Source organism: Pleurodeles waltl, chromosome 3_1 (assembly GCF_031143425.1).
Source record: "Pleurodeles waltl isolate 20211129_DDA chromosome 3_1, aPleWal1.hap1.20221129, whole genome shotgun sequence".
Taxonomy (NCBI): Eukaryota; Metazoa; Chordata; class Amphibia; order Caudata; family Salamandridae; genus Pleurodeles; species Pleurodeles waltl.
This window is the reverse complement of record NC_090440.1, coordinates 1,834,721,478-1,834,745,013: the sequence shown is the minus strand read 5'-3', so window position 1 is coordinate 1,834,745,013 and position 23,536 is coordinate 1,834,721,478. Positions and strand designations below refer to the sequence as shown.

Genomic DNA, 23,536 nt, shown 5'->3' with positions numbered 1-23,536 from the left:
AAGTTCAAATAACTTTTTAACAATTATGGGACAATTGCCACTGTTTTTGTAACGGATGTGTCCCCAACTTTTTCTTATACCTAACAACAACATGCAAACTGCAAACGTGTCCCTGTTTTCCATCTTTTAGAACCTTAATAAAATGGCAAATAAAAAATATCTATAGTCTACATGTTCACTTTGCTCAATTGCTAATAATAAAAAGGGGTGGGTTAAAATGATGCACTGAACTAATGTTGTATGCAAGTCCTGTTAAAAAAAAAACATAGGTGGTCATTTTGACATTGGTGGTAAAAAAACGCCTGCAATGGCTGCGGTGACGGACGCCAAAATACCACGGCTACCATCCGTCCGCCGTATTATGAGCACTGCTGGACTTCCGCCACAAGAAGGATGGAAATCTGGCAGTGTTCATGGTGGTGGATGGTGGTAAGGAGGCGCTGCTACAAACAGCACCGCCGCGCCAGTAGAACGCCGCCAGACGTATTAATACAAGTATAACGGCCTGGCGGTGTTCTGCTGGCAGGGTGCTTCTGGAGGTAGAAGCGCCCCTTCCCGTTCCCTGCTGGAAGATCGCCTTGTTCAAGGTAAGTCAGGCTTCCGACAGGGGAGGTGGGTGGGGGTGTTGTGTGTGTGTCTGAGTATGTTCATGAATGTGTGAGTGAGTGTGTCAATGTGTGTGTGTTGTGGTGTTTGCGTGGTTGTATGCGTGTGAGTGAATGCATGTAAGAATGGTGAAGTGAGTGCGTGTCTGCATGTCAGTGTGATTGTGTGTAATAATGTGTGCGAGCATGTCTGGAAGTATGCATGTTTGCCAATGTGAGTGATTGGGTGTATGCGTGGTGCATGCCTGCGGGTGTGTGCTTGTATGGGGTTGTGTGTGATGATCAGAGGGGGTGGGGTGTGTGTGTGTGTGATGATCGGAGGGGTGAGGGGTATGTGTATTAGGATTGGGGTGGGGATGTATTTGAATGTGGGGGGTTAGTGTGTGTATGGAGGGTGGGGGACTTTGGAGGGATGGGGTAGGGTGTCAGGTGCATGTTTGGGGGGGTGGGTAACCACCTAACGGTGAATGGAAGTGTAGGAAAGTACCATCTTGCCTGGCATGTTACCCCCATATTTCACTGTATATATGTTGTTTTAGTCTATGTGTCTCTGGGACCCTGCCAGGCAGGGCCCCAGTGCTCATAAGTATGTGCCCTGTATGTGTTCCATGTGTGATGCCTAACTGTCTCACTGAGGCTCTGCTAACCAGAACCTCAGTGGTTATGCTCTCTCTGCTTTCCAAATTTGTCATTAATAGGCTAGTGACTAAATTTACCAATTCACATTGACATACTGGTACACCCATATAATTCCCTAGTATATGGTACTGAGGTACCCAGGGTATTGGGTTTCCAGGAGATCCCTATGGGCTGCAGCATTTCTTTTGCTACCCATAGGGAGCTCTGACAATTCTTACACAGGCCTGCCAGTGCAGCCTGAATGAAATAACGTCCACGTTATTTCACAGCCATTTACCACTGCATTTAAGTAACATATAAGTCACCTATATGTCTAACCTTCACCTGGTGAAGGTTGGGTGCAAAGTTACTTAGTGTGTGGGCACCCTGGCACTAGCCAAGGTGCCCCCACATCGTTCAGGGCAAATTCCCCGGACTTAGTGAGTGCGGGGACACCATTACACGCGTGCACTGTACATAGGTCCCTACCTATGTACAGCGTCACAATGGTAACTCCGAACATGGCCATGTAACATGTCTAAGATCATGGAATTGTCACCCCAATGCCATTCTGCCATTGGGGGGACAATTCCATGATCCCCCGAGTCTCTAGCACAGAACACAGGGTACTGCCAAACTGCCTTTCTGGGGTCTCCTCTGCAGCTGCTGCCAACCACTCAGACAGGTTTCTGCCCTCCTGGGGTCCAGGCAGCCCTGGCCCAGGAAGGCAGAACAAAGGACTTCCTCTGAGAGAGGGTGTAACACCGTCTCCCTTTGGAAATAGGTGTGAAGGCTGGGGAGGAGTAGCTTCCCCCAGCCTCTGGAAATGCTTTGATAGGCACAGATGGTGCCATCTCTGCATAAGCCAGTCTACACTGGTTCAGGGATCCCCCAGCCCTGCTCTGGCGCGAAACTGGACAAAGGAAAGGGGAGTGACCACTCACCTGACCTGCACCTCCCAGGGGAGGTGCCCAGAGCTCCTCCAGTGTGTCCCAGACCTCTGCCATCTTGGAAACAGAGGTGTTTGTGGCACACTGGACTGCTCTGAGTGGCCAGTGCCAGCAGGTGACGTCAGAGGCTCCTTCTGATAGGCTCTTACCTCTCTTGGTAGCCAATCCTCCTTCCTAGGTAGCCAAACCTCCTTTTCTGGCTATTTAGGGTCTCTGCTTTGGGGATCTTACCAGATAACGAATACAAGAGCTCACCAGAGTTCCTCTGCATCTCCCTCTACACCTTCTGCCAAAGGATCGACCGCTGACTGCTCAGGACGCCTGCAAAACCGCAACAAAGTAGCAAGACGACTACTAGCAACCTTGTATCGCTTCATCCTGCCGGCTTTCTCGACTGTTTCCAGGTGGTGCATGCTGTGGGGGTAGCCTGCCTCCTCTCTGCACCAGGAGCTCTGAAGATATCTCCCGTGGGTCGACGGAATCTTCCCCCTGCAACCGCAGGCAACAAAAGACCGCATCACCAGTCGTCTGGGTCCCCTTTTTAGCACGACGAGCGTGGTCCCTGGAACTCAGCAACTCTGTCCAAGTGACTCCCACAGTCCAGTGACTCTTCAGTCCAAGTTTGGTGGAGGTAAGTCCTTGCCTCCCCACGCTAGACTGCATTGCTGGGTACCGCGTGATTTGCAGCTGCTCTGGCTCCTGTGCACTCTTCCAGGATTTCCTTCGTGCACAGCGAAGCCTGGGTCCCCGACACTCTAACCTGCAGTGCACAACCTTCTGAGTTGTCCTCCGGCGTCGTGGGACTCCCTTTTGTGACTTCGGGTGGACTCCGGTTCACTTTTCTTCTAAGTGCCTGTTCAGGTACTTCTGCGGGTGCTGCCTGTTTCTGTGAGGGCTCCCTACGTTGCTGGGTGCCCCCTCTGTCTCCTCATCCAAGTGGCGACATCCTGGTCCCTCCTGGGCCACAGCAGCATCCAAAAACCCTAACCGCGACCCTTGAAGCTAGCAAGGCTGGTTTGCGGTCTTTCTGCGTGGGACCACCTCTGCAGGCTTCTTCACGACGTGGGACATCCATCCTCCAAAGGGGAAGTTCCTAGTCCTCTTCATTCTTGCAGAACACTAAGCTTCTCCCAACAGGTGGCAGCTTCCTTGCACCCTCAGCTGGCATTTCTTGGGCTCCTGCCCACTCTCGACACTGTCGCGACTCTTGGACTTGGTCCCTTTGTATTACAGGTTCTCAGGTCCGTAAATCCACTCTTGTTGCATTGCTGGTGTTTGTTCTCCTTGCATAATCCCCCTATCACAACTTCTGTGCTCCCTGGGGGTAGTAGGTGCACTTTAAACCTACCTTTCAGGTTCTTGGGGTGGGCTATTTTTCTAACCCTCACTGTTTCCTTACAGTCCCAGCGACCCTCTACAAACTCACATAGGTTTGGGGTCCATTCGTGGTTCGCATTCCACTTTTGGAGTATATGGTTTGTGTTGCCCCTATACCTATGTGCTCCTATTGCAATCTACTGTAACTTTACATTGCTTGCATTAATTTCTTTTGCTATTATCTGCATAATTTTGGTTTGTGTACATATATCTTGTGTATATTTCTCATCCTCATACTGAGGGTACTCACTGAGATACTTTTGGCATATTGTCATAAAAATAAAGTACCTTTATTTTTAGTATATCTGTGTATTGTGTTTTCTTATGATATTGTGCATATGACACCAGTGGTATAGTAGGAGCTTTACATGTCTCCTAGTTCAGCCTAAGCTGCTTTGCTATAGCTACCTTCTATCAGCCTAAGTTGCTAGAAGCACCTCTTCTACACTAATAAGGGATAACTGGACCTGGCACAAGGTGTAAGTACCTCTGGTACCCACTACAAGCCAGGCCAGCCTCCTACAGGAAGGAATTCCCTGTCACTGGTAGGACCTACCGCCATGGTTTTCGTGGTGTTGCTAACCCCACGAAAACCATGGTGGTAGACAGGCTCATAATGCCGCCAAGAGTACTGTGCTGCCGGTACTGTGACATCTCCGGCCCGTAGGTTGATACGCCATGGTGGTATAAGTGGAGAAGTGGCGGGTTGGCTGCGGCCCACCCGCATTCTCATAATGTGGCGGTATGTACTGCCAGTCTGTTTGCGGTACTACCGCCACATTAACACTCACCGCCGGGGTCATAATGACCCACATAATGTTATTTACAGTACTTTTGTGGCAGGGTTATAGCTGAAGGGTGGAGTTGACCGATCCCTGAATGCCAGCCTTTTGTTTATTTTAAGTACAGTTTCTTGTTAAATGTTCACACCACTTGCAAACAGTTTTATGGGTGCTCCAGGAAGGAGACAGCCCTGTTAAATACCATGAACGAGAGAGCCCTGCAAAGATAAGGACGAGGAATTAAACACTATCTCTGTTTCTCAGACTGCTTAGCCATATGGATGAATAAATTGAAATACACCAGTACTTTTAAAACTAAATTATTATTTTTTTATATTTGTCAGGGAGTATTACCTACTAAAAATCAACCGTATATTGTTGCCACTCTTTTCAAATATATCATATGCCATGCAACGTTTTATTAACTTTCATTTTACACAACTTTCACACGCTAATTCCAAACCTATTCGCTTATAGTAAATAGTATTTGTAGCATCTTTATAGTTTGTAAAAGGTGCCACTGTTTGCGCCCTGCTGTTAGTTGCCATGAACCACACCTGCGCAGCGACATTTAAAAATGCTTGTTTCCTATAGGCGTCTGCTATAACACTCAACAGGTATTTCCCACCAAGCCTGCTGTTATGGATTTATAGAATCTCTGTTGGCCACAATCTGTCTAAAGTTTGTGGTTCTTCTGCGATGCTGGTGTAAGAAGGGGCATAGAATGTCAACTTTAAAGTGTAGATACACTTGAATACAAATCATTCATATCATGCATCCATGATCTTGATAAGAATATCTTGCATAAGTATTGATTACTTTTTGTGATCATTTATCTGTGGATATCCACATATTATGCATGTGATGTACGCTTTTTTAAAGAATCTTGGCCATATTAGCCAAAGTAATTATTGGAAACCACTTTATTGTATTGATGTCATATTGCCAGGGTCCTGAGGGATATTCAGTTAGCCTCGTGTTTTTTCAATTGCTGGAACAAAAGCGCAGTCAATTTTTTTTTTTTTTTTGTTCATCATTGTATTATCCCCTTTTCAATAAAATGAGACATTCATAGGCATCTTCTCACTTTAATTCTCTTGTACCCTGCGATGAAGGGTGCAGTGGTGGACGTAAGGTGCTGTAGTACAGTACAGCAAGAACCTGTATCTGACTTGAAAGGGGAGTATAGGAACCACTTGCACTGCTACAGTTTTGTGGAAGAATTTTCATGGCATTTCATCTTACTTTAGAGAGGCATCTGGTAATGTGTTTCTGTACTACAGCTTTATGAAAAACATATTAAGGGCTTGCATCTGACTCAAGAGAAACTTCTCGTTGTAGCTTATGGCACTGCAGGCTTCAGAACTTACTTTTAAGAACTTCTGACTCAGGTGGAACATCTAGTAATGCCTTGCAGTACTGTATCGTCGTGAAAAGCTTTTCTGGAGATTGCATCTAACTCAAAAGGGTCATTTAGTAAACGATTATGGTATTTCAGCCTTGTGAATGACATTTAAAGCTATTGCATCTGACATATGAGGAACATCTAGTAACACCTTGCAGTACTGTAGTGTTGTGAAAAACATTTCAGGGACTAGCATCTGCTTGTTCATTATCAATAATGCATAGTCAGTACACATTTAAAATACATTGTAAAGCATGGCTCAGTTGTTGGCTCTGAGTATTGTGCTTTTTTTTTTAGCAAAAAACATCTCTGTGACTGGAACAGTCTGTTAGACATAATGGAATGTTAGTTTTGACTCAACCCTTTGTGTTAAGTCTGTTTTCCATGTATTTGGGAAATCATTGAGCGATTTATACAAATGGCCCCTTGCTGAATTCAGAATTGCGTTCACTTTTCAGAAGTGCTTAGTTTTCTTTGATCTCCAATGGGTTTCACACCGGTTTCCCACAGATATTGCAATAAGGTAAAACGCACAGAAATAGGAAGTATTGTTTGCTTCTTAGGCTAAGAAACAATCCAAACAGGGACTGGCTCCTAGGGCAAAGACAAAATGTGTCCTTTGTTTCAGAATACTTTGACTGAGAAAGAAGCATTCTGTAAAATAGGAACTGCCTGTCTAAATGTTAGAAATTGGGTATCTGGTTGGCAGTCAGTTTGCACTCTGTCCAAGCAGGGACCCTCACTCTATTCTAGGCAAGGGAGATACACACTTAGATAACTACTTCTCATCCCCTTGGTAGCTTGCCACAAGCAGTCAGGCTTCTCTCAAAGGCAACGTGTAAAGTATTTGTACCAACACACACAGTAATACAATGAAAACACTACAAAATGGACACTACACCTATTAAGAAAAAAAGGTAATATTTATCTAAATCAAACAAGACCAAAACGACAAAAATCCAACATACACAATTCAAGTTATGAATTTTCAAAAGAATGAGTCTTGCTCCCTAGAAAACAATGCAAACGTTGATTTTACACAAAGTACTGGTTTGTGTAAAAAATAAAGCTGCACTGGAGAATGTGCATCAAAAAAGTCAGGTCGGCAATGCGTTGTTTTTCTCTCCCGCAAGAGAGTGATGCATCAAGTTCCGGAAGGGCATCTCGGATCAGCGCAGGCCTGTGTTGATTTTTGACACCCATCGATGATGCGTGAGAAATCCGGCCGCACGGTGTTGGAAGACCATGCTATGTGGGGCTTGTGTCATTATTAGCAGCCGCAAACAGATGTTGCGTCGTTTCTCCAGCCGCAATGAGTCGATCTCCTAGCTGCGATGCAGGTGGAGCATCGATTTTAGCCGCGAAGCTGCTGGCGCATAGGTTTCAGCTGCGTTGCAGGTGGTGCATCAAAATGTTCCCCATCTGGTGTTCTGTGCGTGGATTTCAGTCCTTGTTCTGCCAACTTCACCTCTCAAGGGCCCAGGGACTGGATAGGGCACCACTTGGCAGGGCAGGAGTCTCGGCAGAGAGTCCAGGTGCTGGACGTGGAAGTTTTTGATGGCCTGGGACTTCAACACAGAAGGCAAACTCAGTCCAAGCCCTTGGAGATTCTTCACAAGCAGGAATATACCACTAAGTCGAGTCTTTGTCCTCTCTCAGGCAGATGCAGCAACTGCAGGCCAACCCAGCAAAGCACAGTCACAGGCAAAGGGGCAGTACTCCTCCTCCAGCTCTTCAGCTTTTCTTCTTGGCAGAGGTTCCTCTTGAATACAGAAGAAATCTGAAAATCTGGGGCTTGGGTCTACTACTTAAACTCCTTTCTCCCTATTGAAGTAGGAAAACTTCAAAGTAAAGTCTCTGTTGTTCACAAGATCCTGCTTTGCCCAGGCCTGGCCCCAGGCACACACCAGGGGGTTGGAGGCTGCATTGTGTGAGGGCAGGCACAGCCCATTGAGGTGTAAGTGACCACTCCTCCCTCCACTCTAGCTCAGATGGCTCATCAGGATGTGCAGGCTACAATCCAGCTCCCTTTGTGTCACTGCCTAGAGCGGATTCACAAGCCAGTCATACCCTAACAAGCAATACACAAGCAGGCAGAGTCACAGAATAGTTTAAGCAAGAAAATGCCCACTTTTTAAAAAATTGCATTTTCAAACTAACAATCTAAAAACCAACTTCATTTGCATATATATATATTTTTAATTGTGAGTTCAGAGACCCCAAACTCCAAATTCCTAACTGCTCTCAAAGGGAAACTGCACTTTAAAGATATTTAAAGGCACCCCCCATGTTAACCTATGAGAGAGATAGGCCATGCAACAGTGAAAACTGAATTTGGCAGTATTTCACTGTTAGGACATGTAAAACACATCAGTACATGTCCCACCTTTAACATACAATGCATCCTGCCCATGGGACTACCTAGGACCTACCTTAAGAGTGCCTTACATGTATAAAAAGGGAAGGTTTGGACCTGGCAAGTGATTACACTTGCCAGGTCGAATTGGCAGTTTAAAACTGCACATACAGACACTGCAGTGGCAGGTCTGGGCCATCTTTACAGGGCTACTCATGTGGGGGGCACAACCAGTGCTGCAGAGCCACTAGTAGCATTTCATTTACAGGACCTAGGCACCTCTAGTGCACTTTACGAGTGACTTACTAGTAAATAAAATATGGCAATTATGGAAAAGCCAATTACACATACAATTTATACATAGAGAGCACTTGCACTTTAGCACTGGTCAGCAGTGGTAAAGTGCCTAGAGTAACAAAAAGATCAAAAACAGTCCAGCACACAGCAGCAACCTGGAAAGCAGAGGCAAAAGGTTAGAGGAGAGCACGCCAAGGATGGCTCATCTAACACTATATCTCAACAAGGAGTGAGGCACTGTTTGGATTTGTTAAATTTTTCCTCACAATGATTCTTTTGGAGAGAAAGCGAAACACTGTGAGGGATAGAAAAATCCAAACAGCTTTAGAAATCTTACTTGGGCACAGATATGCAGCTCTTTCCTCTTACAATGCTTCAAATGGAGAGAACTATCCTAGTCCCTACCTCGTAAAATCCCCTCCTCCTGAATCATTTCTTTTGTTGGGGAAGTATGAGAAAGTGTGGGAGGGATGATAGGAGTTGGGCTGTTCCTCTGCCCCCCGCCCAACTCTTTCCTCCCTCCCAACCAAAAGAAAAACTGGTTGGGGCCAGTAGGTGTGACTAGGGAGGAGCTTTAGGCAGGGATAGATGTGAGCCTGATCCAGCAGAATGACCTGAGAGAGGGAAGAGAATCCTTCCGATCGGTTTGTGATGGCGTACGTGGCAGTGAGGTGGCCCAAAAGTGAGGACCAGGCTGATTTATTTTGGAGTTCGGTGGTGCCCAGAAGTGGTCCGGCATGGGTTAACACTCCCCATCCCCCCCAAATACCCCATCTCTTAAACGATATTGTCCCTAGATGCTTGAGGATTAAAAACTAGGCCACAGGCACCGGCAGCACAAAAAGATGCAGGTTTCACCGAGACACAGCAGATATAGTCTGGGCGTGTTTTTCTATATTTGCCTATGCCTGTGTTTGTGTTTTTGTTTCCAGATTAAAAGCCAGTCCTATTGGATTTGCGAATGTTTATTGGCATTCCTACTGAAATGTATATTATAATGGAAATTGACAAACATTATAGTCTTGAAAAAGAGAAAACATGATACAGAGGGCTAAGGATTCCATGGATAGATTTACCCATGGTACCATTTACTGAAAAAGCTACTTTTTATATGTTATGGTTTACCTGTGTATTGAAGGTGGCTAGTGAAGAATGGGGGAGACAGGACCTATATACATAAGGGGACCTCACCATGTCAACGGCTGCAACTAATGCAGTGAAGTGATGGGAGAGCCAATATAAGTGAGAAAGGAAAAACAAGAGAAACAACATAACTGTGATACTCCTAGAGCTGGGAGAAAACATTCCTGGTAGGCAAGGGTACGTGATCCAGGCAGTCCATCATCTCTGCCACTGATCTGGATGAGACTGTGGAGCCCCGCCGGACAGTGAGTATAATGGATCAATTTCAACAGTGGCACCAGAGCCGGCCTGTATAACTGAAGCTCAGTTTGTGCTTATTAGTTAGTGTTTGTGGTCCTGATCCATTGCCTTCAGGGAGGACTCAGTCATTTCCAGTCTCTGATATACTCCCTTGTTGTTGCAGTTGTTGCAGGAGGGCTGCTTGTTCCTTGTGACTTTCGGAGGTTGAGGGTTTGGTCATCGAGGGCTTAATATTGCGTTTCTGCCGGTTTGATTTTTCGATGGATTGCGAGGAGGGGTGGACGTTAGCTCAGTGGGTATCGTCCTCTGAAGCGTGTTCCAGGCCCGGAATCGCATGTGCTTCCTCCAGAGTGCAGATTGCATGAGTCTCTTGATTACACTCAGAGGAGTTGGAAGGGGTGACCCAGCGGTATCTGATTCTCTTTTCCCAAAGGTTGTAACTGGTTGCAGTGATCTGCAGCACTGGAGAGTGAGTGGTTAGGTCTTGAAATATGCTGATTTGTGCTCATTCAAAAGTGACGACAGGCCGGTCCCAAATGGCCGCCATAATCTGTTCTTTTTGCTTGTAGGAGTGGAGGCAAGTAAGGATGTCCTGTGGCAATCCGGGTTTTTTTGCCGGTCTGCTTGCTCTTTGTGTACATTTCAAAGGAATCTCCTTTTCTGCCAGGTATGGCACCAGTTGTCAGAAGAGCTGTGTCACGTAATCCTCCAGCTTTCCCGAGTCTCCCTCTAGTGGCACTCTTCTGATGCAAACGTTAGAACAATACGACCTGTTTTCAAGGTCCTCCAGCTGGTAATATAAATCTTCATTCTTTTCTCTCAGTTTCATCAACTCCTGTCTGTGTTAGAGTTCCTCACTCTTACAGTCATTGGACTCTTCCGATGTGTCTAGCCGTTGTCACACCTCTCCAATCTCCTTCTGAAGTCTCTTGACTTCTGCTGCTACATCACGCCTAAGCGCAGCAATATCTGCTTGCAAATCCCCAAAGAGTTGTTCCAAGAAGGTGCACGTCACCAGCTCTTCAGATGTTGGGGTCCTTATGCCCAGATCCGTATTCCGGGGAGAGGAGGCAGGCGGGGTATCAAGACGCTGGTCAGATTTCTCAGCCGATGTCTTATTCAGCTTGCCCTTAATAGATGCATCTTTCTTGGTGCGGTTGGCAGCCATGTTTTGGCATATGATCGCTCTTTCCAGCAGTGGGCAAGCAGAGGTGTCTTCTTCAGTCGGTCCACCCAAGCCGGGGAGTCTCGTAATTAGGAGGCCACTGAAATCTCACTGCTGCTGTGTAGTCCTCCTTCATTACCAAAGGCCTCACGTTTATCTGCCCTGTAGGGGCAGGAGGCTAGATCAGGGATGTGGGATTCTTATTGCCCGATGGCCAGGGGATATTGTTTGGAGTCAAGGGCAACAAGTTTATTTTGTCCTTGGGGCAAGTAGGCCCAACCCCCTGTTGCACAAACCCTTTGGCTGCCAGATTACAGAAAAGGGAAATGTCTGAAGTTGAAGTAATATGTGTGTCCGTATGTTAATGCTGTTCGCACTTGTATTTATTGTTCATTATTGAAAGGCCTTGATTATTAGGGTGAGCGCTGAAAGTAAACGTTTTAAGGTCACACTGCACTAATGACAGTGGTTCCAGTAAACAAAAAAACAAAAGCGTACACACATGTTTGAAAAGCTTTAACAATATGAGGCTAAGTACAATGCCCCCAGAATGCTTTCTGACTAGATGCAAATGTCTGCAGAAGCTTGTAAGCAAGAGTGATGATTCTTTGCTTTCAAAATAAAATGTTCAGAAAAAAATGCATTTAGGGAAAAAACGTTTTGCTATAACATTTTAGGTGCTATTTCTTTGAAGCGTTATTTACTAAAATGTGTTGATGCATGCTAGTATTTCCAAAAAATATTCCTAATGGAAAATCAGTGTACCCATTTTCAACAATATTTTGCGAAGCATGAATATAAACAAGCACTTGCAAAGACAACCGACTGAATATTTTTTTTTTATGAGTCTTTTGGTTTCGTCAATGCGTGTCTTGTTTTGACATTATTTGTAACACTATTGTTGTGGGAGCTGCCAGGTCCTCACCATTGTAACAAACATTGGCAAAAAGAAAACAAAGGTTTTGGACTCAAAAAGCAAACATTGCCACCAGTGGCGTAAAAAAAGGCCCCAAGGCCCCTCCTCAGCACACCACTAGCCCTGAGTGTGTCTGGGAGGAGAAGGGGCCTACCATGTTCTTTGCATGGGCCCCCTCCAGTTTTGTTGCGCCACGGTTTGCCACAGTAGTTCCTGGCTCTGAACAAAACTACTCTGCGCGCCAATATGCTCCTTGTGGAAAAGCAGAATGCGATCACTCACAGAAAAGCCAGCCAATAAAGGGAAGGAGAAAGAAATATAATTTTAATAAAAACAAAATGTCTTTCTGAATCCCAGACCTAATTAGGGACCCAATTATTAGTCACAAAAATGCATCCATGGTCTAGGTCTTTGAATTAGTGTCTTTCATGAATTCACAAGAACTTACAAAAGTAGACCAGGAAATCGTACTCCTAGAAAATATTTGTGAACTGTATTTTGGCACGAGCAAATATGCATGTGTAGATTTGCTCATGTGAAAATCTATTGAGCTTTTGCAAGTTCACTTTCCCTCCAACCACTTTTTTCCCAACTCTGGAAAAACTTCTACTTCTGTCATTGTCAGGGGTAAATTTCCAACCTTTCTCATTATGGGAAAAGATTAGAGAAGTGCTGGTAAAAATCCTTAAAACAAGCATACTAGTAGGTTTGCAGGCTCAAAGGCATTTCTTTTTAGCCCTGGAACTATTGCCTACTGTTTCCTCCAGCCCCAGTATGTAGATCTGCGGAATGGTAGAAAAATAAGGAAAATGCTATAGTAGGGATTGAAATTTCAAGTATTCAAGCTCTACCATAGTGGTAGCCCTGGCATAATCAGATAGGCTATTGTCAGAGCTTTTACATAATGAGATTGCTGCCATAATGTGTAGCCGCACTACATGACACGAAAGGGACAAGTAGATTTTTTTTACAGGACAAGTAGATTTAAGAAGCAACCTGTCCCATGGGCAAGTAGATATTTTATTACATTTCACACCCTTGCTAGATGCAGGTGAGTAGGGGGAAATCAGAAGCCACAGACCACTCTTGTCGCTATCACTAGGAATGTAATTGCGTTGACAGACCTCCAGGCACCTCAGGACACCCAGCGGAGGAGAGCAATGTCTCAGGACCTCAAGTCCCTATGTACAATCCATTTGTTGGTAGGTTGGCACCTAGGCTTGGTGGCAAAGGAGGTGCCCTGACCCCCTCCTCCAGATGATCCGTCACAGTCTGGGGGGCAATATGAGGCCCACAAGACTTCCATGCACTTTCCGAACCCTTGCACTGTATTCACTGGGTGGCAAAGGTCCACCCGCCCATAGTGTAGTCACGGTACGGCCACTATTTTAGTGCACTGGCAGGCCACACCTTGTCTGCGCCATCCATTTCATCCTCGGCTCTACCACGCCCCAAGAGACAAATTCAGTTCCCCGGGTGCTCACCAGTCGTGCATGGGCATTTTGGCAGCAGCACATCTGCCCGGGGCGCAGGTGATGACAGCTGGCTGCTCACACTCGTGCAATCACAGGGCAGCCACCATCATAATTCTCCAATGGGCCACACCTCTTTCGAGCCAATTTCAGTGCCCTGGTTGCTCACTAGTTGAGCCGGGGTAATTTGGCTGCAGCACAGCTTCCGTCACAGCATTGGCAATGCAAATTGGCCCGCAGCCAGCGGAGCTCCACGCAAGAGCTGCTACGCCACCACCATCTTGGCCACGCCCCCACTTTTTATATTTCTATGGATTTTTTTCTTAGCGCCTTGTAATAATTGCAAGTTGTTATTTTAGATCGTTATAAACCTTAACTGTATCGTGATATTGTGACATTAATATTGTTGTATGCACCTAAAGTGTCCAGGAATGCCAGATTCTAGTTGATGCAGTTCAACATGTTCTTACCACTCAGAGTGTGTAAGATATTCAAGCCAACGGGTGACTCCTCCAGATGCCACTACTGGGTTTTACACAACCTATATTGACGAGGAAGTAATGATATAACAGGCAACAACTAAAACACTGCATTAGAGGTACTGAGATTTAGAGATTTAAAGACCGGGGGACTTTGGCCCTTGTCTCCTTTGATCCTCCCAAATCCACAAGTGTTGTTACTCATTGGAACCACGGCCTGCCTTTAGCATGGGCGAGCTGGGCCCAGGGCCCCAATATTCTGAGGGGCGCATGGAGCTGTGTGCATTAAGGTTATGCCAACAGCAGCGGCCTTATCTTGCTCCAACCTTGTCCTTATCCCTACCAGTTCCTTTCTGACTGTCTAATTGGAGAGTACTGGCACTTCTCAGAAACAAGCATGTGCTCTGGCACAGAGTACCTCCACTTATATTTTTCCATTTCAAGCACTGGTTTTAATCCTTCATTATCATATCATTCTTGATCATACCGCGGGCGATCTCTTTAGCCCCCTTCCTTGCTTTCCCTTCACTCTCTGACCCCTGCTGACAGACATCAACAAACCATTTTCTGTTCGGTGATTGAGGTGAGCTGTGGGAGTCCCCTGACTGGGTCCAGCTTGTAGTGCCCCCCCCTAAAGGTACTTTGCAAGTTTTGTTACACACTGTGTTCAGGAGCCAGTCGCTGCTCATCCAGGAACTCATAAGGGACTTCCTGCTGCCTCACTTAATTCACTACCATCAGCAAGGGCGCCAAATGTCTCTCTGCCCATGCCCAGGGCACTATCTTAGCAAAAGCCGGCTCTGACTGGAAGTATCATCCAATACAACTAAGAGGTAGAAATGTCAGCTTTGTGATACTTAAATGACACCATATTTTCGGTGTGACACTAGACATGTAACGAGCAGACGTGGTTCTTCAAGTCCACTGGGACAGCTGGTCATTTATAAAAGCTCGAAATAGCAGTATATTCCGTGGGAGGCGGGAAACAAAGTGAACAGGTAGAATTTACCTGCAAGTTACCTGAGCAATGCAAGAAAGCAATCAGTGTGAATGAGTAGTGGATGTAACGTACAAAACGTTTTCATAAAGTGAAAATGATTAAAAAAACATTTTGAAGTGATGATAAATGCCTAACATTCAGTCTGTGTAGCCGCTGTGATTTTTTTATTTAATAAGTATTTTAGTATTTGATTTGAAATGGCATTTTGCAATTGTTTGTTTTCTCTTTTTCTGTAGCTGTGACCGATGCAGGAAAAGCTGGGGCAAGATTAGCACAAGACTTTTTCAGGGAGGAATATATCCTTAACAACGCTATTGGTATGTATTTATGCTGTCAAGTCTATTAGCCGGATGGGCCTTTTTTGTAAATGTTTATTATTTGACTGTTTTAACTCGCTCTCTAAGTTGATGAATAGCTGATTACAAGTTCGAAAAAGGGATGGAAGAGCGTAGAGAAGGAAACACAATTAAATAAGTCTTGAGTTGTTTTCTAAATCTATCATAGCCATGTTCATTGCTCAGGACTCTAATAAATCAGTTTCCAGACTGGTTGCCAAAAAGGAAAAGCTTCAGGCACCTTGTCTGGATTTGAACTCGCTTACATTGCCATGACGGGCTCTTTGGGTCAAGTATAAAGATTTTAAGTTTGTTCAGCACACTAAAGATAATCACTGTAGCTCTTTCAGCACTCAGCTGACGTTTTCATGAGTTTTCAGTGTGAAAGCAAAGCTTGCTGCGCTGTTCTTTCTGAATGGTGGTGCTTACTGATGAAAGTACTAGGCAAACCAAGATGACGTGAGTTGGAACTAAGCCCTGGAGAATGGAAGCCCTGATCCACGAGTCTTTGAGATGAAAAGACAAAAATGGTAGGTCGTTGTCCAGAAGAGCCAGATAGGGCTATACAACTTCAGCCACAACTCCTCCGGCTGAGTGTGATGACATCCGAGTACATTAGGCACCGCATGGTGTGCTGGTGTCACTTCCAGTTTTTCCATGCCTCATTGATGCTGGTCTGGAGCTTTCAATGCTTCACTGACGAAATTCCTCAGCACTTTTGACAGTGAATAGGTCTGAAGATTTCAGGGTTCAAATACTACTGCAGATGCTGTAACAAAATAATTGGGTCTGCATGACATCATCATGTGGTGTTTGGGCACGGAGCATGACTTCATGGCTTGTAGCTCATTTTTTATTTACGCACTCAAAAGCAACGAGGGAGAACCAAGCCAAGCTATTTTTGTCATGGTCCTCTGGGACACCCTGGCGTTCCCCTTCACCCTCAAGTAAGTCACCTACATGGAATGATCTCACAAAGTGCAATAGGGCATGAAAAATATTTTTCTTCCTAAAGGAAAGGGTCCTTTTCCCACTACCATCCACTCTTGTCACAAAAGTAAGCTGGACTTCAGGAAAATCTTCTCTTCCAGGCTCAACAAAGAAATACCAGAAGGCTGCAGACCATTCAGAACTCGATGTCCAGAATCACTCTCAACCTCCCATTCTGCACTCACATCCCACCACACCTCAGCTCCACTCAGTGTGATCTTAAGGATTTTTGGGGCCCTGGGTAAGTAATATTTTGGGCCATCCTATTTGGGACAACTATGAATTATATTCCATAACAAAATACTTAAAATGGCACTGATAGAGCATTCAGTAAAAGTGAGATAACGATAGATATACTGCATAACATTAGTTTACTAGTAGAGGGTGCTGCGCAACTGCCCATTTTGCCCATGCCATAAAACATGTCTGGCTCCACTGGCATTCCATTCACAAATAAGCATAATTCAAACTCCTCACCCACATTTTCAAGGCATTACTTAACATTGGCCAAGCATACCACAACTATTGCATCTGCTTTCACAAACCTTCCAGACACATCAGTTCGACTGGACTCCTACTTGAAGAAATCACATGCATACAGCAATCCAAATCCGGCCTTCTTCTACATCATTGCTAAAGCTTGTAATGACCTGCAACTAATCAACAACTGCAGCTACACATCACAGCCTGCTCCTCACTTTTTGAATTCAGCAAGAAGCTGAAGACCTGGCTTTTTGGGTATTCCCACTAATCCCTAGGTGTAGCTAGACTCACACCTGCCGAGCACCAGGATACCCCCCTGGATGATAGTGCACTCTACAATTCTGCATAACATACCTTAACCGTTTGGGGTCACACCATCGGAGGAAAGAAGATGAAGCTCTATCTGCTGCCCTGCAAGGGCCAAGACCTTCCGGCTGTCTCTGTTGGATTCATTCAGGGGGATCCCAGTACTCTCTGGGTCATTCTTTATAGGTGAGTTTGCCCCTGAGATATTGACAACTAAGGCTTCTTTAATCATGAGACCTCCCAGCTCTGTACTTCCATGGGCTCCAGCCTAAGAAGAAATTCCTTGGCATGGTCACCTGTTCAGCCAGTGACATGCCCACTAATATAAATTGCATTTTTCTACGCTTAATACTAAACATTTTTGTCACTTAATCGAACCTCTCTTATCAGCTTTGCAGTACTGAACATTATTTAATATGTTGTTGTGATTGTATCTTGTGACCTGTAGCCTTGAATAATTTAAACATATTTGTTATGATGCATTCCATGACACCTAACCTTGGATACACACATAGTGCACCATTTTTCCTCTTGACCATTTTGCAATCCCTTTTCCTTAATCTGTTGTGCCTCCCAAGCACCTATTTTATCTCTTAGTCCTTAAAACACCTTTGATCCTTTTTCTTGCAAAATGGGAACGGAGTTATGGCTTAGTACGCTTCCAACTACACGTGACTCATGTTGGACCCCTGTTCACCTTTTCCTGATATAGCCACCTAAAAGTGCTTCTGATCTTCCTGAAACAAACTTTAGGGTACTCACTTTCCCTTTCATTGCACCCACGGAATGCTTGTTACCTACATTAATATTCAAGGCTGTATTTACCTATTGAGGCTTGTTGACCTGTCGACCAGAGTATGAAGGTTATCCCTTTAAATGGAAAGTGAAGCAGGATCTTCCACTGGAGACCAGCAGTGGGCCACCCTCTTACTATTAACATGGTAATCAGTGTGTCTTGGTGACTCCGTACACACCTGTTTAGGGCTGGCTGAGACACTGATGATCCAGGGAGTCTACCTTCTCATTTGCGAAAAGGAATATGCCTCTCTCATATGTACTTGGCTGGCACTTTGCAACTTCAAATTTTGTATGTGCTCAACATCTCCTAATTGAATCAAAATTCCAAATTGATTTAATGTCAGGTCAGCCGCGCACTCAATCGTGCAAATTAAGCTTCTGGGCACCTCCAAAGCCCACTTGTCCCACTGCATGCTGTGACTTTCAAGAGGTAACCAGAGTCCAATTTATGGATTTAGATTTAAGAGAAAGAAACAAGTAAGTATTGTGTGCTTCTTTTTAATTACAGATCTCTGACCCTGGAGAGCTGACACAGGCCAACACAAAGACATAGAATGCATCAGTTTAAGTCAAGCTGGTAAGGGCAAGAAGAGTATTTTCTTCCAAAAAATATCACTTAGTCGAAATCATGCAGCAACAAGAAAGTTTAGAGTAGGGAGAAGGGCTCTGAGAGAATAGCTTAGTTACAAAGGTAAAAGAAGTTTGATGAAATTAAAAAATTGGGACATTCTTGGAGGAAAAAAAAAAATGCTTCCCAGTTCTTGAGTAAGACGTGCCACGCTTGCTAACGCATGTGTTACTAGCATGGTTCTTCTTAAACACGGGCTCGGCGTCCATGACAGTTGTACGCACCTCATTTTATGTGGACTTCGTCGGATTTCATGTGAAGCTTCCCTGATTCAGCAGGGTTCCGTACTTGTCACAGTAGGAGAATAGGCCGGTTGGTCCCCTTCTTTCCTCAGCACCTTTCCTTTTTTTAGCGTAATAACCCGTTCTCTTGTTCACTATAGCCAGCTGTCGACCCTTGCCCGGAGTTTGATTTCTACCTGGGACAATTTATTTGATGAATAAGAGTACGGAGACACACGCTTTTTTGTTGGTATGTCTAGCCTCTCTTGACGGTGCTTACATCACGTACTGTGTTAGGTTCTAAGAGTTGTTGCTCGCATTGCCTTATGTCTTACAGATAAGGCACGCATCCAGGACGATGATCTATCGGTTATAGGATTTAATACTATACACTGGTGGGGTTATAAAAAAAATTTGAAATTTCTTTTATATCTCTGGGCCACTTTATATGTGGGCCTTTGGGCGGAGCTGGGTCACCAGTGTGCTTAAACCATTTGGTGGGGTGCTCTCATAACCAAGACAGTGTAATTTTCAATCTCACTTGGGTGTCTTTTCAGTCTAAGGTTTTTTCCATCTCCATTAGCAGAGAATTAGGTCTTAAACGTGCTGAAGTCACACCTGACTCCCTTTCACACATTCCCCTTCATCTGAGCTGTTCTGGAGACAGTCCAGTTTCGGGCTTATCCTCCCGAGCGGCGGGTCCAGGATATTCAGGCTATCATACCGATGTTTCAGCCTCTGTCCAGGGTTTCAGTGAGAATGACCCTGCGGCTGCTGGGCCTCATGGGCTCTGGCATCCTGCTAGTCACACATGCCAGGTGGCATATGCGGGCTCTGCAGTGGAACCTGAAGTTACAGTGGGCACAGCATCAGGGGAATTGCTCCGACATGTCCAGATCTCAGAAGAGACTGCGGAGGATCTGCGGTGGTGGCTTTTGAACTGCGATTGGGTCACAGGCAGATCCCTCTCCCTTCCCCAACCAGATCTAACAGTAGTGACTGATGAGTCACTCCTGGGATGGGTTGGCTACATTGGGGAGGTGGAGATCAGAGGCCTCTGTTCTCTGGCGGAGTCTGGGCTCCACATAAACCTTCTGGAGCTCAGGGCGATCAGGCTTGCATCGAAAGCATTCCTTCCCTCTGTCAGAGAAAAAGTTGTGCAGTTGTTCACGGACAACACCACCGCCATGTGGTACTGCAACAAACTGGGCTGGGTGGGGTTGTGGGCCCTTTGTCAGGGGGCCCTGCATCTCTGGATGTGGCTGGAATGTCACGGCATATCCCTGGTGTGAAAGCAAAATTTGCCTGGAAAGGAAATAACAGTCATGGTGATCTACAGAAGCAAACTTTTATTTGCTTTAAGCCCAAGGCGGAAGCCACACAGAAACTGACTGTGGGTGAGCTTTGTTCTTATTAAGTTGGGATGTACCTTTTATAGGTTTAAACACTCACTGGTTTGCATTACAAGAATTATTTCATCATCTACCAGCAGCTGCAAGACCTATATTTCAAAGAATAATAATCCCATTTTAAAAGGAAAAACAAGCTTATCAGTAGAGTAATTTATGACAGTGACATCTCAAGGGGGCCTGTGCACGCATCTTATCTTAGTTTCAAGGCCCCTGTTTGAAGCAAATTGCATTTTGTATGTAGCATTCTATCCTCCCTGAAGGTCACATCCTGGTTACATATTGTAAAAAGCTATAATTTTCAAACACATGTCACTTTTATCTTAGCTACAAAATACTAGTCACCCAAGTGAGTGCTTTGGCAGGATGTTCATTGCAAAATAGTCAATTATTGTCTTGGGTTTCTCAGAGTTGAGGGTTATAGAGTATACACAGAGTTGAGCTAAAACAGCCTTGTGTGCCTACGCTCTTGCACCTGTGTTATATAATTAACTCAGCAAGACAAAATCTTTGTATCTTATCTTAAGAAGCCATTTTCACAGAAGTGTGAACATGTCTTTGAAAACTATTCTGAAAGCACATTTCAAAATGGAGAATTTATTGATAATGTTTGAACAATGGTTAAAATGTATAGATCTATATTTTTGTTTCTTCTTTCACAATTGTCGTTCAACATCTGGCAGGTTCTCTAAACGCCAGAGCAGACAAACTCAGCTGTCAATGCATGGTTGATCATGAATGGCATCTCCATCCAGAGGTGACGCAAGGCCTCTTTCAGCAGTGGGGTCCGATCTATTCGCCTCCGCAGAGAATGCGCAATGTCAGCTGTTTTGCATGTTGGAGTTCCAAGGTGACACTCGCTCTGCAATGCTTTTCATCTCAAGTGGAGCTCAGGCCTCCTATACGCCTTTACGCCAATACCACTTCTGCCCAGAGATCTCAAGTCGATCAAGAAAAACCAGGCCTAAGTAATTCTTGTGACTCCAGACTGGGTACGAAGATTATGGTATCCCGAGCACCTGAGCATGGCCATCGATCCTCCACTCAGACTGCCTCTTTTGGAGGAATTTCTGTCGCAGCAGCATGGTATGGTTCTCCACGCGAACCTCTCCAGTCCCCGCCTTCTTGTGCAGAGACTGAGCGGCGCCAGTTGACAGCTTCGGACCCAAGTCTGTAATGCTATCTTGGCAGCCAAGTATCCCTCCACCAAAACGGTATGCACCTGTTGTTGAAATACATTTGTGGCATGATGTACAAACAAGTCTGTTGATCCCCTTTCTGCACCTCTGTCTGAGGTGCTTTTGTTTATACTCTATCTTGCCCAGCAGGGCTCTGCTTTGGGCACCCTTAAGGGTTATCTGTCTGCCATCTCTGCTTTCCTCAGACTACCTGATCCAACCCTCTTTGTTTAAATCTCCCATTGTTGCAACCTACCCTGTTCATAATGCCCCAGTGGGATTTAAACCTGGTACTTACTTTCTTCATGTGTGCTCCTTTTGAGCTTCTTCATAATTGTCCTCTTCGGCTTCTTACTATAAAAACAGACTCCCTTCTAGCCATCACCTCTGCTTGTATAGTGAGTGAGATGGCAACTCTTTGAAGCCATCCTTTATCTCTGTCCATCATGACAAAGTAATGCTTCGTAACAGTGCCTCTTTCCTACCTAGAATGGCCACTCCCTTTCATGTAGGCCAATCCATCTCCTTGCCTACTTTTCACGCACTCCCACATCCTCCTTGTAAAGAGGAAAGACTCCACCGTCTGGATCCAAAAAGAGCATTGGCGTTCCACTTTAATCATACCAAAGATTTCTGGGTGGGCGATCAACTCTTTGTTGGGTATGTGGGTGTGAAGAAAGGATGGCTGGTGCAGAAGAGAACAATCTCTAGATGGGTCGTTCACTGCATCAAAATGTGCTTCGCTCTGCTTAAGAAGCAACCCCCTGAGGTTTTCATGCTCACTATACCAGAGTAACAGCTGCAACCACTACATTAGCACGCAGAGTTCCAATCCTTGACATCTGCGAGGCAGTGATGTGGGCGTCCCTGCATACATTCACTAAACACTGCTGCCTGGTCAGTCAGGTACACAGAGGTGGCTTCTTTGGCCATTCGATCCTGCAGGACTTCATAGTATGATCTTAGTTCGCAGACCATCCTCTATGGATGTATTGCTTGGGTATCTATCCTAAGGTAAGGAATTTACAACCAGAAGTCTCTATCAGATGAATAAGGTACTAACCTTCAGTAACAAATTATCTGGTAGTGACATATTCTAGTTGCAGATTCCTTACGGACCCACCCATCCTCCCTGCTATACGAACTGATTTCTAGGGACAGGCACTTCCCTTTTAGGCCCTAGTTCTGGCACACTAGTCTCGGGGCTCTTCTTGGCTCCGCGCTTCTGGCTTGGAAAGTCATGAAAAGAAACTGACATCAGCGTGCCTTGGTGATGCCTATACTCGACTGCGACATCATCACCGCAATGAGAACACCAACAGTGGATGTGGAGTCGACCGTCGCCACCTGACGGCGCACAAGGGTATTGCTCGAAGAAAACTCTCCAGATCCAGTCTGCTGCCTATTGTAAATTCTAAGGTAAGGAGTCTGCAACTAGAAGATGTGTCTACCAGATAATTTGTTACCAAAGGTAAGTATCTTGTTTGATTGGTAAATTATATGTTATTAAATGTTTTCAATATATAAAAAAATAATATTTTTCAAATTGAAGGTACAGGGAATGTGGATTATTCGGCGTTTGTAACAGTGTGGCAAATAATTTTTCATGATAAATAAACTATATCTAGAGGCGTTGAGCAATTGATAAGCTCACTCTTAAGGCCTGATTTATTTTTTTGATCAGTCCTCACAGTATACCCTTTGTTTATGTAAAATGTTGCTAACCCAGATGTAGGTGAGATATATGAGCATACCCCTATGCTTGATAGATCCTCTTTGATATTTGGCAGTTAATGGCTTTGTTCAAATTGAAACATTAAAACATATTACTCACTAAGGTGTTTTTGTGACAGGTACTTGCCGAAAACCATACGTGGCTCTTATTGATGGGATCACGATGGGAGGGGTAAGTCCAAATACTTCTTCTAATGTGGTGTTTCTTTTCATAGCACATTTCTTTGAAGTGTGTGTCGTTTTCAAGTTTTTTTAAAGTAATATTTTACTTTAATTCCAAAATGAACGCCATATTCCTAAATTCAAAGCAGCAAGTTGTTTATGTTTTATTTTTGTACTAAATTCATGCTCAGTCGACGCATGTTTTGCTCTGGGTTGGACACCTGTGAGCCTTTTCAAGGTAAATGCGTTTTTTCCGGACTTTCAGTCTCTTCAGCCGATAGGGGCAGTCAGTTGAGCCTAATTTGCTCCTATATGTTTGGTTTGGGCATCTTCCCGGCAGTGGTCCATGCAGTGCCTCTCCGCGCCATAAACTGAGACGTGCTCAGCATACTGCTGGCATACTGCATACGATGGTTTAGGGGTAAGGTGCAGTAAAGGGAAGTTAGAAGAACATTAAAAACATGCCATTGCATATACTTAAAATGGT

At 44.9% G+C, this 23,536-nt stretch overlaps 1 protein-coding gene across 1 annotated transcript in view; it reads left to right on the top strand.

Moving 5' to 3' along the window:
• HIBCH (3-hydroxyisobutyryl-CoA hydrolase) overlaps positions 1-23,536 on the top strand; it is a 671,455-nt gene that overhangs the window by 101,077 nt on the left and 546,842 nt on the right. The window contains exons 5-6 of the mRNA XM_069225902.1: positions 15,042-15,122; positions 23,007-23,059. Of these exons, the coding sequence (XP_069082003.1) occupies positions 15,042-15,122; positions 23,007-23,059 (134 nt within the window). The remainder of the gene's footprint in view (positions 1-15,041; positions 15,123-23,006; positions 23,060-23,536) is intronic.